At 36.4% G+C, this 14,399-nt stretch overlaps 1 protein-coding gene across 1 annotated transcript; it reads right to left on the bottom strand.

The window, feature by feature from the left end:
- Positions 1 to 599: 599 nt before the first annotated feature.
- Positions 600 to 13,976, bottom strand: YIPF4 (Yip1 domain family, member 4). Its single transcript, XM_009577481.1, has 6 exons — positions 13,943 to 13,976; positions 11,241 to 11,394; positions 8,325 to 8,496; positions 6,030 to 6,107; positions 4,078 to 4,191; positions 600 to 1,648 (listed from the first exon to the last, which is right to left on the bottom strand). Exons 1-6 carry the CDS (start codon positions 13,974 to 13,976, stop codon positions 1,511 to 1,513), a joined length of 690 nt encoding a protein of 229 aa, XP_009575776.1. The 3' UTR covers positions 600 to 1,510.
- Positions 13,977 to 14,399: the final 423 nt, after the last annotated feature.

The raw sequence follows: 14,399 nt of genomic DNA, 5'->3' as shown, positions 1-14,399 counted from the left end.
AAATATATTTTGCATCAGTAATGAGCGGTAAAAATAAATTACTAAAATGGCAAGTTACACAGTCTAAAAAGCTGAAAAAGCACAGTTCTGATAAGAAAATATGTCCATCAGGGATCAAAGACAGCCCTTGCTATTTCCTTGTCATGGTTGATTTTTGTTTGCAGCATTAAAAAAAAGACATGGGGAATGCTTTTTTTCTGTTACCAAAAAAAAATATTTAAAAACTTAAGATCCATTTGGCAATACTAAATACTGAAGATTGCAAATGCCTATGTTAGTACCATGCAAAGTGAACTTCAGTGGACCTCCCTTGTGAAGAAATATTACCATAAGGACCATTACATAAGCAATCAACACAGTACACAGGAAATATTTAACATATCATCATGTTATTACATAATCCTTGGATAGTCAAAATTAGCAAGACTGTAATTGTTACTAAGGCTGTAATTCTGCCTTATTTAGTGGAGGGAGAATCTGGCTTTACATACCTTTTTTATTTCTCTTTACAAGGGATTAATAGTACTGGGGAAAAAACAGATGCGTGTTAAATACCATGCTATTAAAAGCAAGACAGAGCAAGATGTTGTAAAACATAGTTAGGGAAGCATTATTTTTATTTTGTCATCATAAAATAACATTGTTTAAAGATCACACAAATTTGATAGATCATCTTTTTTCTCCAACATTAAGCCAGCACTACAGTTGAGAAAGGTGTTCACCCGTTTCTCTGTAAATTTATACTTTTAAGTAAAATAATTTGATTCTCTAAATATGCATTTTAATTAATTATGTCACGCAGTAAGTATCTTGCTCCTTTGGTCAGAGATAGTAAATGAAGACCTCAAATACTTGTATCTTCAGTTTTTAAAAACCCGATATACATCCTTAACCAAAGAGTATTTACGCTACACACAAGCCATAGATACAAAATACACAGTATATACATGTTTCGAAAACAAATTGGAATTTATAAAAACTCAATAGCCAAATCAAAGTAATTGAGGCACTAAATTAAAAGTAGTATCTTCATGTCTTGAATATACAGACTATTCTGTGAACAATCAGGACTATTTCATAAATATATATTATCTACAGAATTTGCTGTGCCAAAACAGCCAGCTGTGTTTCAGCTCAAAAGAAAAATTGCACTTTGAGATTGTTCCAGTTAACTTCTCATTTTTCTCCTTGAATATAGTAATCTGGTCCTAGTGCTTTTGGCACAGGTATTGAGTTGTGGTTTTGCTACACTTTCTTATAAAACACAAGGTTTTTTTTATTTTGTTCATTAAAATCTGAAGAGTCTTCAACAAACCTAGAACTTTGATACAAATCTATATAGCTACAATTGCTTCATTAAATAATATACACAAATACGCTCTTCGATCTTAAAACATCTTGACAACTGGATACAAAACAGTCACTTGTATTATCTCCAGCCTCCTTAATCTTATGCATTATCAGTCTGCAAGTGAATAAAATATGGTTTCTGGCCACATCTGGCACTAGATCACACCCCAGTGTACAAGGACAGAAAATAAATGTATAATAAAAAGATTGGATAAATTAGAAGGGGTTTCTTGGTCTTGAATTCTTCTCCAACTAGTAATGATGCAGCACTGTATGCAGCCCAAAAGACTCCAAACAACTGAAAAAGAAGATGAACAGTCTTAGCTGACACCACAAAATAATCTCTCCAAATACCAAGATAAAAATCAGTTCTTCTCTCTATAATTAAAAAGAAACCCCCCAAAAAAGAACTTGGGGGCGGGGAAGAACTACACACACACACAAACACAATATACTACGCATTTTCATTTACGTTTAGAGAAATATTTAGAAAATAGGCATGTTATTTTCATTTGAGACATTTTTACTGAAGTGAGCGGCTAAGGATCTATAGTAAGTTTTCTCTAGTGTAAGACATATAAATACCATAAAGCAAGCCCTAAGCTTACATACACCGATAATTTGAAACGTCACTGGATTAATAACTTTTCTTTCTACCTTGACTGTCCCCAACTATTAACCCCTCCCTTTCTTTAAGCAAAAGAGTTACTATACTTGACTCTTCCTCCTAAATACATACCAGAGGATTAAATTACCATTTTTTATTTCAGGATTTGTCTGGCTCATAAGCTTTTCTTTAATTAAGATGCCCCCACCTCAAGGTAACTGAACCTCACATTCCTATTCCTTTCAGGTGCAGCAAGAAGCCTGCCAAAATACAGTCTGTATCAAAAACAGTATTGTTTACTCAGTTAAGAAAGAACCAGTTTAAAAGACTCGTAGAAAGTAACCTTACCCATGAATATCCACGATGTTATATGAAGTTAGAATGCATACTTTTAAAAAAAAATGTCTTGAGGTCAGTAAACTTGACTCAAACCTCAAACTAACAAGGTTATAGCAAAAAGTAATCAGACATTGTTATCCTCTAGCAGCACCTTGAATATTAATAAAAAAAGAAAAATACTTAAAACTGAGTGGCGTGCAAAAACATTGTAATCTTCTGCAAAACACAACACTAAAGAGGGCAGACATCATAGGACCCCAGCAAAGACCTTTTTCCACAGTTCTGTCAGAGGAGCTGAAGCCCCTTGAGGGATTATGTGGCCTGTTCAATTGCCATTGTAAAAAAAAGAAAAAAAAAAAAACCAGAAGTTGCATGTGATTGCGTATTTCTGTTTCTGCTGCCTAACATGGGACCGCAGAGATGGACAAGGACAATCAAAATCATGACGACTGAATTCCCTAAGATATATTAGGAAAATTGCAGCAATTAAAAAAAATCGAGGTGCATTACTTGAGTAGTTTACTTTGCTGATTGCAACTGGGAAAGAACTGACTGGAGTTTCACTATTTCACTGTAAGTTTCCCAACTTTAGGACTGTGAAATATTCCCCAAGCACAGAGCTCTCAAGCCATAAGTAGTAGTACTTGTCACAGCATAAGTAGTTTTGGCCACATGGGGCTTGTCCTGCATCTTCACACTAATGACGCAAAGGTAAGAACCTCGCACAGATCAGCCCTGAAGTTAATACAAGACTGTTAGTAGTAATCAAGTAACAGAGGTTTCATTAACATACATTTATTTTCAAGTTATGTATTAGTTAACTGGTAAGTTAATGATTTGCTTTCTGACTGTATCACTTAATAGTAATTGTAGGTTATCAAATCACAAACACAGCAATTTTGTTATTTATCATACACTTTAGTTGTACTTCAATTATACTGTTTACCAGCAAGCTAAAAGGACAGAAATCAATCAAATCAACAGAACAAGAACTCAAAAAGCATATAGCTTAGTTAGTAACAGAATTCTCTCAGTCAACCTTTCCAACAGTTCAGCAGTAACTTCAAAGGCTACCTAAAAGGGTTTTAAGAAGTACTGGAAGTGTTCGAGAATGTTAGGTAGTTCTGGGATCTATCAGGGAACTTTCCTAGTTTCATAAAAAGTGTCCAACAGCAGGTGGTATCAGGCAAGTTCTTCTTGCTTTGTGCCTTACATTCCACATCTGTAAAATCAGAACAACACTCACCACCTCTGCAAACGGTGTAGAGAGCTTTCTACTGCTACCACCATGGGAAGGTCTCAGAACAATGACTAATGTCATATTCATGCTGCAGTAGCTAAAAATAAACTGGATGATGGGGGAAGGGATAGAACAGCTTATTTTCAGATTCTTCATTTTGAGGTTTAATTACGCATCCTCTTCTCAAAATGATAATCCTATTTAACTTAATGCAACTATTATAGCACAGAACAGAATACTTAAATAGAAGCTAAATATACTTAATATACTTAAATAATATACTTAAACAGAAGCTAACCTGATAACAGCAGGTGTTGTTACAGCAACAGCACTGTATATTCCCAAGTACTCAAAAGAAACATTTAAAACAGAATTCGCTTAGCAGTCATGTCCACCATGCTAACCAAAAGGATGACAGAGCTCATGTTCTGAATATTTTGACACATCGTTATGTTGTCCTCAACAGATTAATACTTGAAGTGTTAGGAAAGTGACTTAAAAGTAACTGTAAACAATTCTCAACAGATGATACCAGACTTACTTTTATCAGGGTAGAAACAACTTCAAATGATCCAACCACCAAAAGTACAGGTGCTATAACAATGAGGGGAAGTAGGGAATATCCTATCACACCAAGAACTTGGCCATAAGCAACCTGAAATTTTCAAGCACATAAAAACAAGCTTTTTAGTACTCAAATCTTTGTCACCAAACACAATTTGGTCTTGTTATAACAGTATGAATAGCGATAATAATGTGTGGGGTGTTCATGAAATTTCAGCAAAATGAAGCTTGCTAGTATGAAAATTGTTTTTGTATGCTACCCTCTAGAATTTTGTAATCATTCAGTTCTCTTAGAAATATGTTGTCTTTTCTTTTTTTTTTTTTTTTTAAACACCGTAAGTGACAATTTTATCACTTCCAAGGGAAGTATTTACAAAGGTTAAAATATGTAATTCCACCCACCCTGTCATATTTTCATGTTCTGCCTTAAGTGGTTCTCATCTGCCACAGTACAAATGATACTGAGGAGCAGAGAACTACAACAGACCTCTCAGTCACCAGCTGTAGTCCTAGCTGTCACAAGCAGCAAAGATATGATTTTCTGCATTAACATACTCATATCCATTATACATAATAAATTCATAAAGTATATTAACACTTTTGTCGTCAGTGGAAGACCTAGAACCTGATCCCCCTAAGGCACAGAAAGCTTCTGATTTCCAGTTTAAATTTATTATAACTATCTTAAACAGATTTGTTCAAAGTACTTCCATAACTGTTTTTAGCTTCATGGGGATTAAATGTCTGATTTTCCCCTACTACGGTTTGAAATGTTCCTGGGCCCAGCTAGGCTTCTTGGATTTAACAGGAAAAACAGTGGCGAGACAAGTGACCTCTTGCAAACAATCTCTTGTGGCCATTGATGGTTCACAGTGACCTGTGCAGACCTATGCTTTCTCCCCAGTTTATACATTCTGACAATTTCACATTTTGAGCCACAAAACAGATTGATTTAAGGGCATCTGAATTATGCTGGTATGCAGAAAACCCATGCAATCACATTTATATAAGCTTTTTCTTTCAAAACAGTGTTCACACAAGAAGGCTCTAACAATTATGATTAAATGGAAAATCTAAAAAAAATTAAAGTAAATGTAAGTAATGTAGGAGGTCTGCAACACTAGTTCATCATTAATGCAAGACGCATAGTAAAAATATAAAAATCAAGTATCACTGAATATTTAGTTCTTCATGACACAGATCAATGCACTTTATGCTGCAGAGCCATTTTAAGAAGTTTCTACCCTCCTGAATGTTCCGCTGTAGCTGTCTGTGGGCCTTGCTGTAAGTCATTTTTTGTTGTTTACACCTGAATCACTTAGTGACTCAATTTGTAAACAGCTATTCCAACCCTGCTGGTGCAAGCAGCTGGAGGGAGGGATGCAGGCCAGAATTTCAATTGGCTTCGCAGTTGAAGAACATGTGCTGACTTTTATCCTTTAATGAGTTTGAACTGCATCAGGCCAAGGATGAAAACAAACACTGATAGGTGCTCAACCCACAAGGACATTATAAAAATCCTGCTGGCCCCATTTAAAAAAAAAAAAAAAAGTTTAAATAAAGGGCAGTGCAAGAGCAGTGCAAAGGAGGAGAAAGGGTCCCATTTAGCTCAGTGACTTGTCCCTCAAGAATGGACTTCAGTTCTGAATCACAGGCACCTGTTATAATTTGTAGTACAAATTTCCAGATTATCACATCCAGCGTGCCCTCCATCACACAGAAAGATTAGCTGACCATCTCTGTATTTTGGATTTTATTTTGGAGGCCAAGAACTTGAAATGTAGATGTTACACTTACCAACTGCATCCATTCTTAGTTGGCTACAAGGTCCAAAGCCAAGCACCAAGAAAACCTAACTACTGCTGAAAAATGTAGCCAAGAGACTTTACATTACCTCCCTCTACGTCCTTTTCGCATACAGGTACTTACTTCTCCTCCAAGAACCCTGGCCAGTAAAAAAATTGTCAAGGATCCAAATATCCAAATAGTTATAATCCAAGAAACAACCTTAAGAGATAAATAACAATTCATTTATATTAATCATTTTCATTGTGAGAAAGGAAAACTAATTTCTATTAATCACTTTCACTGCAGTCAAAGTCAAAGATTTTATTATGCAAAACTGAATTCTGAACTGCAGCAAGAATAGTTTTACTTAGCATCACAATGCAACTTGAGAATAAAATTCAGAGGTTACATTTACAGAATCACATCAATGGTAAGTTTGGTGAACATGGAATGCACACGCAATGTCTCTTGTAAATATTGTAATACTGTATCAGAGTAGGAAAGGTTTAGTCAAAACTAAAGCTAAGACCACCCTAGCTAAATGTCTTCACAAACTGCCTATTACAAAAAGTGGGCTCAGACAGTTTTTAAAAGTCAGCCCGACCAATACAAGGAGTTGGAATGCTGCTTCTTTCATCCATAAAGACACCACTTTATTCTTTACTCAAACTGAAAACACTCAGAAGACGACATAGGACTTTAACTCTCAGTAGAACTCGATGATGATTACGACTTAAGAAACAGCCCCAGACTCCTGGGACAAAGTCTGCAATTATTTTTTCCTGCTTCTTTCACTGGTCTGCACTTAAACTGAAGAAGAAATCTTAAAATCGTTCTCTGGCTTAACAGAACCTTCAAAATAACTTAGCTATTCTTGGAGTTGAGGCACTGGGAGGATTAGAAGTGAAGCTCTCCCTTTTGAAATACCTTTTTACAGAGAAACAATATCAGCCCAGTCTCTGTATTTCCAAGTGTACAACAGCTGCACTTAAAAATGAAGTTAGTACTCAATTCAATTTTTTTGCTTAATTAAAAGTTCCAGATTCGCAGAAGAATCAAATAGGGGATGATTTTTCTTTAAATTTTAAAACAGATAAAGATCACAGCACCACTTCAAAAAATTAAGATAACTATAATGGCTTTATGCTATTTGTGAAAACAGTGCATGGCCTCCTTTTACTTCCTCCTTTCTTCCACTGTCCAAAAGAAGAGGACCAGATTGAAGTCTTAGAGCAGGCATGCTAATCTCTCTCCAGCTTACAACCTGCCATTCAGTTCATCTAGCCTAGCTGCTTTCAGTCATCCTGTTGCTAGCTACGAGCTTTCCCTCCTCACACTTTTACATCTGCATGGTAAATCCACCGTTCCTAAGAAATGTTAGACCTACAGTTCGTGTACAGTAGGTACACAAACTGCAGAAGGTAGTTTATCTATCATGGGATCAAGGAACTTTGCTTTGCCTAGGAGACAGCTAAGTGGTCCACTTGAATAATACAGTGGTTTAGTCTACTCACTTCAAGTTTCATAGAAAGAAGATACTGAGAGTGAGTTCTTAGTCAGCATTTGGTACACCATATGGAAGCCAGAGGTCGCAAAGGGAATGATTTTATCTCACCATTCACAAAAATCCTTGCATAAGCACATTCTGTTACTTTACATATGGCTTATTGCTATACTATGTAGTATTTAAAACAACTGTAACTACACATATAGTCATAAAGATTTCTGAAGCAGGATCACCTAGGCTCACATTCAAATTGTGACTATAAATGATACCACTTCTCTATTTCAATCTGAACGTAAAGAAAAAAGCTAACAGTGTTTATGGAGGCCAGTTAAATCTGCACAATGCCTCTGAATAGCTATTCACCCTAGAGTTCAAAAGGAATTATGGAAAAAGTCTATTGATCAGAGGAAAGTTATTTGATTGTAATTGAGCAGGGAGGACAAAATAGCAAATGGCCCTAATGAAGATTACATATACCGGATAGCAGTGGTGATATAGTACGAATTAAACAAGCAGCTTTATTTGTCAGGAAATTAAAATTCATGGCATCCAAACAAATGCTCTTCAGTAATATTTTTTAGTAATAAAAAGCACATTAACAAAAGGTCACAATTAAAATGGAAAGATTCACTAATATGACTATAAACCCATTAGTATCAATCTGTTTCCTCTAGAAACCACATCTTTCCTTTGTTTTACTGTATAAAAACAAACCTGACATTTCATCATGATTAACTTATATCCATGGGCTATTTAATACATTTCTTACTGCCATCTGTCTATATATTAACTTGAGAAACAGCATTTGAAATGCCCCACATTAGTATGCATGGGAAAGACTTTCTACCTACGTAAGAATGCAAATTGCTTAGCAATCATGTCCCCAGATTTAGTTTAGATTTCTTTTTAGGTAAAAGGCTTATACCTACCTTAAATTGTCCATATAATGAAATCATTGAGAAGAAGAGGACAACTGCCAGAGGACCCCAAAAGTCTGGATTGTCTCTCACTACCTGCCTATTAAACCCAAGAGATGGCATCGGCATCAACACACATCGAATTTTGTAGTAAATATCCTTCAGATCAATGTCGAGTTCTTCCCTGAAATGGTAAAGAAAGACAGCATTACTATACACCACAGTAATGAAATAGAGCGTAAAAAAGTAAGTTCAGGGGCAAACCGTAGGTTTATAGAGCAAGTCTCCTGTCACTCATAAGGCTTTCTGAAGCCACGACTAGCAAAGGAACAGTTCGTCCACAACAAGGCAACACCATACCTTCATCCCGCATTCAGTAACTGGTGTGACACAATAAGATGTATTTAATTGTTCAAAAATCAATTACATGGCTGAGAATAGAAAACATACACAACATACCCTAACAGTCTACATTAAGACAGTAGATGTATTTTCTGACATGCAGGAACACATGATATATTCGTACCACTTTAACTACTTAAAAGTCAAAGACATGCATACACAAAAGTAGGATGTCTGTGTATTCCTATGCTGAGCAGTTTGCCATGAGCACACTCACTATGGAAACATTTTATTTCAAATTCTACAAGAAAGAATACCTTTACATTCACTATTCCTAAACTATTCAAAATACATCAGGTAAAAACAATTTTTTAAAATAAAATGGGGTTTAACTTGCTTCAACAACAGTAGTTTTCAGCAGACCAGTTTATGCCAATTGTTTAATTACTGGCTTGTTTCCAATATGGTAAAAATAAATAAAAGCCAATTAAACTAGCAATAAATTCTATCAACAGATCTTGCTCTTCTCTAACTGCCTTCTCCACTCCCTGCTACAAACTATCTGAAAGCAGCTACAAATTGGCAAGAAGATTCTTCTGCATAGGAGGCTCTTAACCGGTACATCTTGTCCTGATTCTCCTAGCACAAGGGGAAGGAAGCAGACTTTCCAAGTAATGGGCAATTCCACTTCTTGAAGTTTATGCGTGGAACCTTAAGACAAAACTGTACGCTAGTGTTTTCCTTATGCAGTCATGACTGAGGAGCTCTGAAGCGTTGCAAGAGACTTCCCGGCAGAAATCCCTCTGCTCTACATTTAAGAGCACAGTAGAGAAAAACGCAGAAGCATATCCTCAATCCGTTTATGAAAGTTTTGTGCAAGGCTTTGATTTATGGCTTTTTCCTCAGAAAAGCTGAAGTAAGAAATAAGCGCAAAGACATGATTCACCACAACTTCTCTTAAAAAAAAAAAAAATTTAAATACTGCTCATTGAATCTCCCAAGGCAATTTCAGGATTGCTATTACTGAAGGTATTTCAGAATTGGTATTACTAACCTGTGACTAAATAACAAAAATTGTTCTTTAACACATCCCTGAAACTAAGGAGTAGACTAGAAGCATCTATTTTCCTCCATGTATCTAAACAGGATGTAGCATTCCTATATTTTACTCTGAAGATTGTGTAACACAAATATTTCCAGACTGGAAATAATTCTTTGTCATCGCCTAGGGCTTCTGGCAGTTTCTCATGTGAATAAACTGCCTTTCGCATGAAGCTGACAGCTACCTCACCTAAGAAGTGATGGTAGCTGTAACAGGAAGCAAGCATCTGGAGTAAGGCTGCCCAATGAGAAAGAAAAAAAAAAATCTCACTCTATTGAACAAAATGCTTGCACGGTAGCACCGCATTGGTGAACTTCCCTTAGCTGGCTGCTATTCTTCAAATCCTTAGTAGGATTCAGATTACAAGGCTTCATTAACCGATCATTTTCCCAGCATGTTCTTCTCACTTCCAGCAATCAGCAGCTTAGAACACCCGGCTGTCTTTGAATCACAATCTTGGGTTTTGTGGTATAAAAAGTTACACAAAGGAGGGAATTCCTATGTTGTTACCTCAGTACACCATTCTGTTTCTTAATTAAAAGTTAGAGGTTTACAGAACAGACATATTCACACACGGAGCTACTTCTGCACACTTTAAATTAAAGAACTTTTCAAGTAGCAGTTTCATTATTAAGCTCTCCACACATCTGTCCTTTCCCAACACTCTCATCTGAGTTCTCCAGAGTACTCTCCTGCTTTCTCCATTTTTTTAAAGCATCATTATCTTTAAATCACACAGGAAAACACTGAGACACTGAGAATGAAGCTGCTTAGGTGCAGAACAAGGACTAAGATCCAGGCTGCCTGACTCACAGTGTAGTAACCTTAAGATACAAACTTTCTTCAGCCAATCATGTTTCTGTGAACAGAACAAGGGATGCAGAGATTTTCAGTTTTAAGGACATTTTTGTCTTTCCACACTAACACCCTTTTAATCTAGCTTTATAATATAAGATAGCATCAAAGATTATAAAGGTTGTGCTACCTTGTTTCTAGCATCCCTACTGTAGTAAGCATGATTTACAATGCATTTACGTCAGAGTAACTGACAGAATTTACTTAGATTTACTTAACATGAATCTTTGCACAGAATCGTCTTAGCCTCTGATTCTTTGACAGCATTAAGAAACTCGCAACATCAGCGCAAAAGATAGAAAGAATGCAATCTAATTTTTTAAACCATTACAAGATCAACAGATAAGAGCAGAAAAGCCATAAAGGCTTTATACTTATAGAGATTAATAAAATTGGATTTTACTTCCTCCTTCCTTCCTCCTCCACAGTGAATAACAAGCATCTCTTTTACACTAAAAATAAAACATAATGTTTTCATTCCTGCACCAGAAAACACTCATTGGTCAATAATTTGTCAAACAGAATTCTAGTCACAGCAAAAAGCTGTGGGACAATTTGAGAGGCAACAAGTTGTTTGTTCTTCCTACACAGCTAATAAAGGTAGATACCCAAAAATAGTTATGACATACAGGAGTGGCTTGTTATCTTCTGGGTCATCATCTTCTACTTCCAGAAGCCAGCCATACCCTCTCTGTCTTAGGAATGTAGTTGCAGTAGATTCTTTGATGAATTCTCCTCCAAGATTTAGCTTAACATCCGGAGTTGTTATGGAACCACTAAGATCTTAGAGAAAAAGGGAGAGAAAGATATACCTTTTTATGCCTTGCCAAAAGCCATTTGATTTCAAAAGTATTGGAAGATAAACAACAGATACATAAAGCTACATGTGCTGGTCATCACCATGAAATATTCAAAATTACAGAATAAAATTATACTTTAAGAGATACATCATTTGAAAGGATACTTCTGGTTTTAATGCAATAGTAACAATGTTGGTTTATGTCTCAAATTACCAAGTTTTAGCTTCTAGATGGGCCTCTTGTTTTGATGACACAGTGCTATGGTATAACACAAAGGCTTCCATTTGTGATTTATCATTAAGCATTTACAGGCATAAAAGGAGTTAACTAACGGAAGTCTCATCATACTGTAAGTTGTGGATTATTTACCATTTTTTTTGCTGACCATACTACACCTCTTTTGGAGCCCATCCCTGCACAGTGGCTTTGTTTCAGCCAAAACCATGCTCTGCTTTTATGTCCAATTTTTCATGAAAGGAAAACATTTGTAGATGTTTTCATTTGTAGCCTGCCTTTAATACAGGTGAAAGTGTTAGAAAAAGAATACTATCAGAGATCCTCAGGCTCCAGCCAATAAGAAGATATGGAAGGAGTTCTCTTCAATACACTATAATCTTGCTCTGCCACAGTACTAAACAAAACAAAGATCAATTTATGTATGTTCTGGCTGTGTCACAGTCACCAATAAATATTAATTTTATTCTCTCATTGTATTCACTTACATACAGATGAAAAATACAAAATAGTAACTGAAAATATATGAAGCAACTTGAAGAAAGAAAAAATACAGAAAAGGGGAATAATTATTCCTTTAGGAAATGATGGATTTCCATTATTTGCTAAAAAGGAAAAATCCAAACAGAAACATGTAAATTTTTTGTACAAATCTTATTACAAATACATTGAGAGACAAAAACTCTCTTGCCATCCAACAGCTTTTTGCTTCACCGAAGAAAATCTTATTTTGCTTTTCCATTGTGGTGTGTTCTTCACACAAAAAAGTTCCCTAGGCACAAATTTCCCAAAATGCCTAGCTATAGCAAGTATTTCTGAAACACACACACACAAAGGCAAGTCAGGCCATATTTGTAGATCACATTTGCAACATCTTCTATCAAAATGCAATGTAGTTTTATAGAAAAAAAATTTGCACTGTGACAGAATCTCAGAGAGTCTTTAGCCAGCATGTCTGAAGTGTTCACTGATCATTCAGCATCGCAATTAATTTAACAGAATTCTCCTTCCCAAATCAGCTTGCTAGGCCACTTAAGCTTAAATTTAAACTTCTCCATACATGCTTTTCAACCGTTTCATAATCATGAAAGTTAATGATCCGTTGCTTTGATTCTTGGAACACCATCTGCACAGGATCCTTGTAAAGATCACTGTAACTTAAAGAAAGCATTTCTCTTTGCTGCTGTAAGTATCGGCACACATAGACTGTTCTCAGCAGACACAAGCAAAGCCGCCTTCTGCTGTTTACAGAGGGAGGAAAAAAGAAAAATGTATTCTTAATGCGCGGGCATCAAGGTAGAGAAAGCCTCAGAAGTTTTCTATTGTCACTGGGACCGATTTGTCATTTAAAAATATTTGTTTATCCTACAACATAACACTGCTTTGCATGAGAGGTTCTTGCTACTCTTTGTGCACAGATGTGGCTGTCAAAACAAGCAAATATAACAGTCTAACCAGCCATTTATTTCTCCTTTCACAGTGACAGCTGACAATCCACCCTGAGGCAGGGAAACTGCTACACAAGTCTTATTTACCAAGACTCCATTTAGCAGTCGATGATTCATGAATACCTACAACCGCATTTTTTAATCATGAAACCTATTAACATGATCTTAAGTCTATTTTGCAAGACGTGTCAGGTGGGACATAGAGCTGCAGAAACCAAGGAAAAAAAAAATCCACCACCCCCTCTTCTACAGACTGCTTTGAATGAGATGGTTAACAGCAGGCCAACCGAGCGCTGAAGAATCAGCCAAGAATTGATGGTTCTGATGCTCGCTAGAGTTAGGGTGCCTTCACTGCTACTGTCTCAGGCAGAACACCACGGAAGCAAAACTGAAGTATCTCACACGCCTTATTTCAACCAGGCATTGTGGAAAAACAGCTTTCAAGACAGTCTTTACTCACAATTTTGAAAAAGCAGTACAAGAGGCAAAAAAAACCCCAAAACAGCCTGTTTTTTATACCGTATCTGTCCTCTTAAGTGAGAACACCTCTCCAGGATTCTTTCCCACAAACAGCTCCTACCTCTCATGGAAATAAGATGGGAAAATAAAACAGCTTATATTTTTATTTTTAGTATGGATCACGATTTGGGAAGCAACCTGAAACTAGAGTGCAACGTGTGGTATTTTAATTTAGAAATATCAAACTGTTCAATTTTGTTTATGTTTTTGTTTGTTAGGGTAGGTCTATGCAGCACTTTGCAGACAGGACTACACTTCAACAGGCAGGAGACTACGCCTTGCTTGTGTTCATAAAGAACACAGAGCCGAGTCCAATTCAACACATCCTACCAGAAAGGTGGCTGTATCGGATTGGGTTCAGCATTGCTCAACAAACACTTTAAGCAGTAATCCAGAGAGTTTCCATTCAGAAATATGTGGATCCTTTTTCACGCTAAGGTGGAGAAGAAAAACAAACCAAACAAAACAACAAAGCCGAGATTGTACGTGTTGATTAGTGTTCCTTGTCAGAAGGACTGGGAAGTTCACCAAAGAACAGGCATTCTACAGTAGTCTTTCCACTTCAGTAATTCTTTTCCAGGGTGGAGCCCATGAGTCAGGATTTATATGATTCCCTACCCCTATCCATAATTACAACAGTAACGAAACACATACATAAAGTAGAGCTTGTTGAGCCCAAAAGGTCATTCTCCATCAAAATAAGTTAGCACAATGTTGACTGTTGTATGTTTGCAGTCTTAAAGCAGATCTTCATGGCATGCTGGTACACCACAGCTATTTGTGCAGC

This window comes from Fulmarus glacialis, unplaced genomic scaffold, assembly GCF_000690835.1.
Source record: "Fulmarus glacialis isolate BGI_N327 unplaced genomic scaffold, ASM69083v1 scaffold14115, whole genome shotgun sequence".
Taxonomy (NCBI): domain Eukaryota; kingdom Metazoa; phylum Chordata; class Aves; order Procellariiformes; family Procellariidae; genus Fulmarus; species Fulmarus glacialis.
The sequence above is the reverse complement of the archived record's forward strand: the minus strand, read 5'-3'. Positions and strand labels throughout refer to the sequence as shown.

Excerpts from the sequence above, each read along its gene's own strand:
- YIPF4 (XM_009577481.1), bottom strand. The coding sequence starts at position 13,976 with ATGCTGAACCCAATCCGATACAGCCACCTTTCTG. Across the intron at positions 8,497-11,240 it reads GAAGATAACAAGCCACTCCT|GGAAGAACTCGACATTGATC; the intron begins GTATGTCATAAC and ends TTACCATTTCAG. Across the intron at positions 4,192-6,029 it reads CCAGGGTTCTTGGAGGAGAA|GTTGCTTATGGCCAAGTTCT; the intron begins GTAAGTACCTGT and ends TGAAAATTTCAG.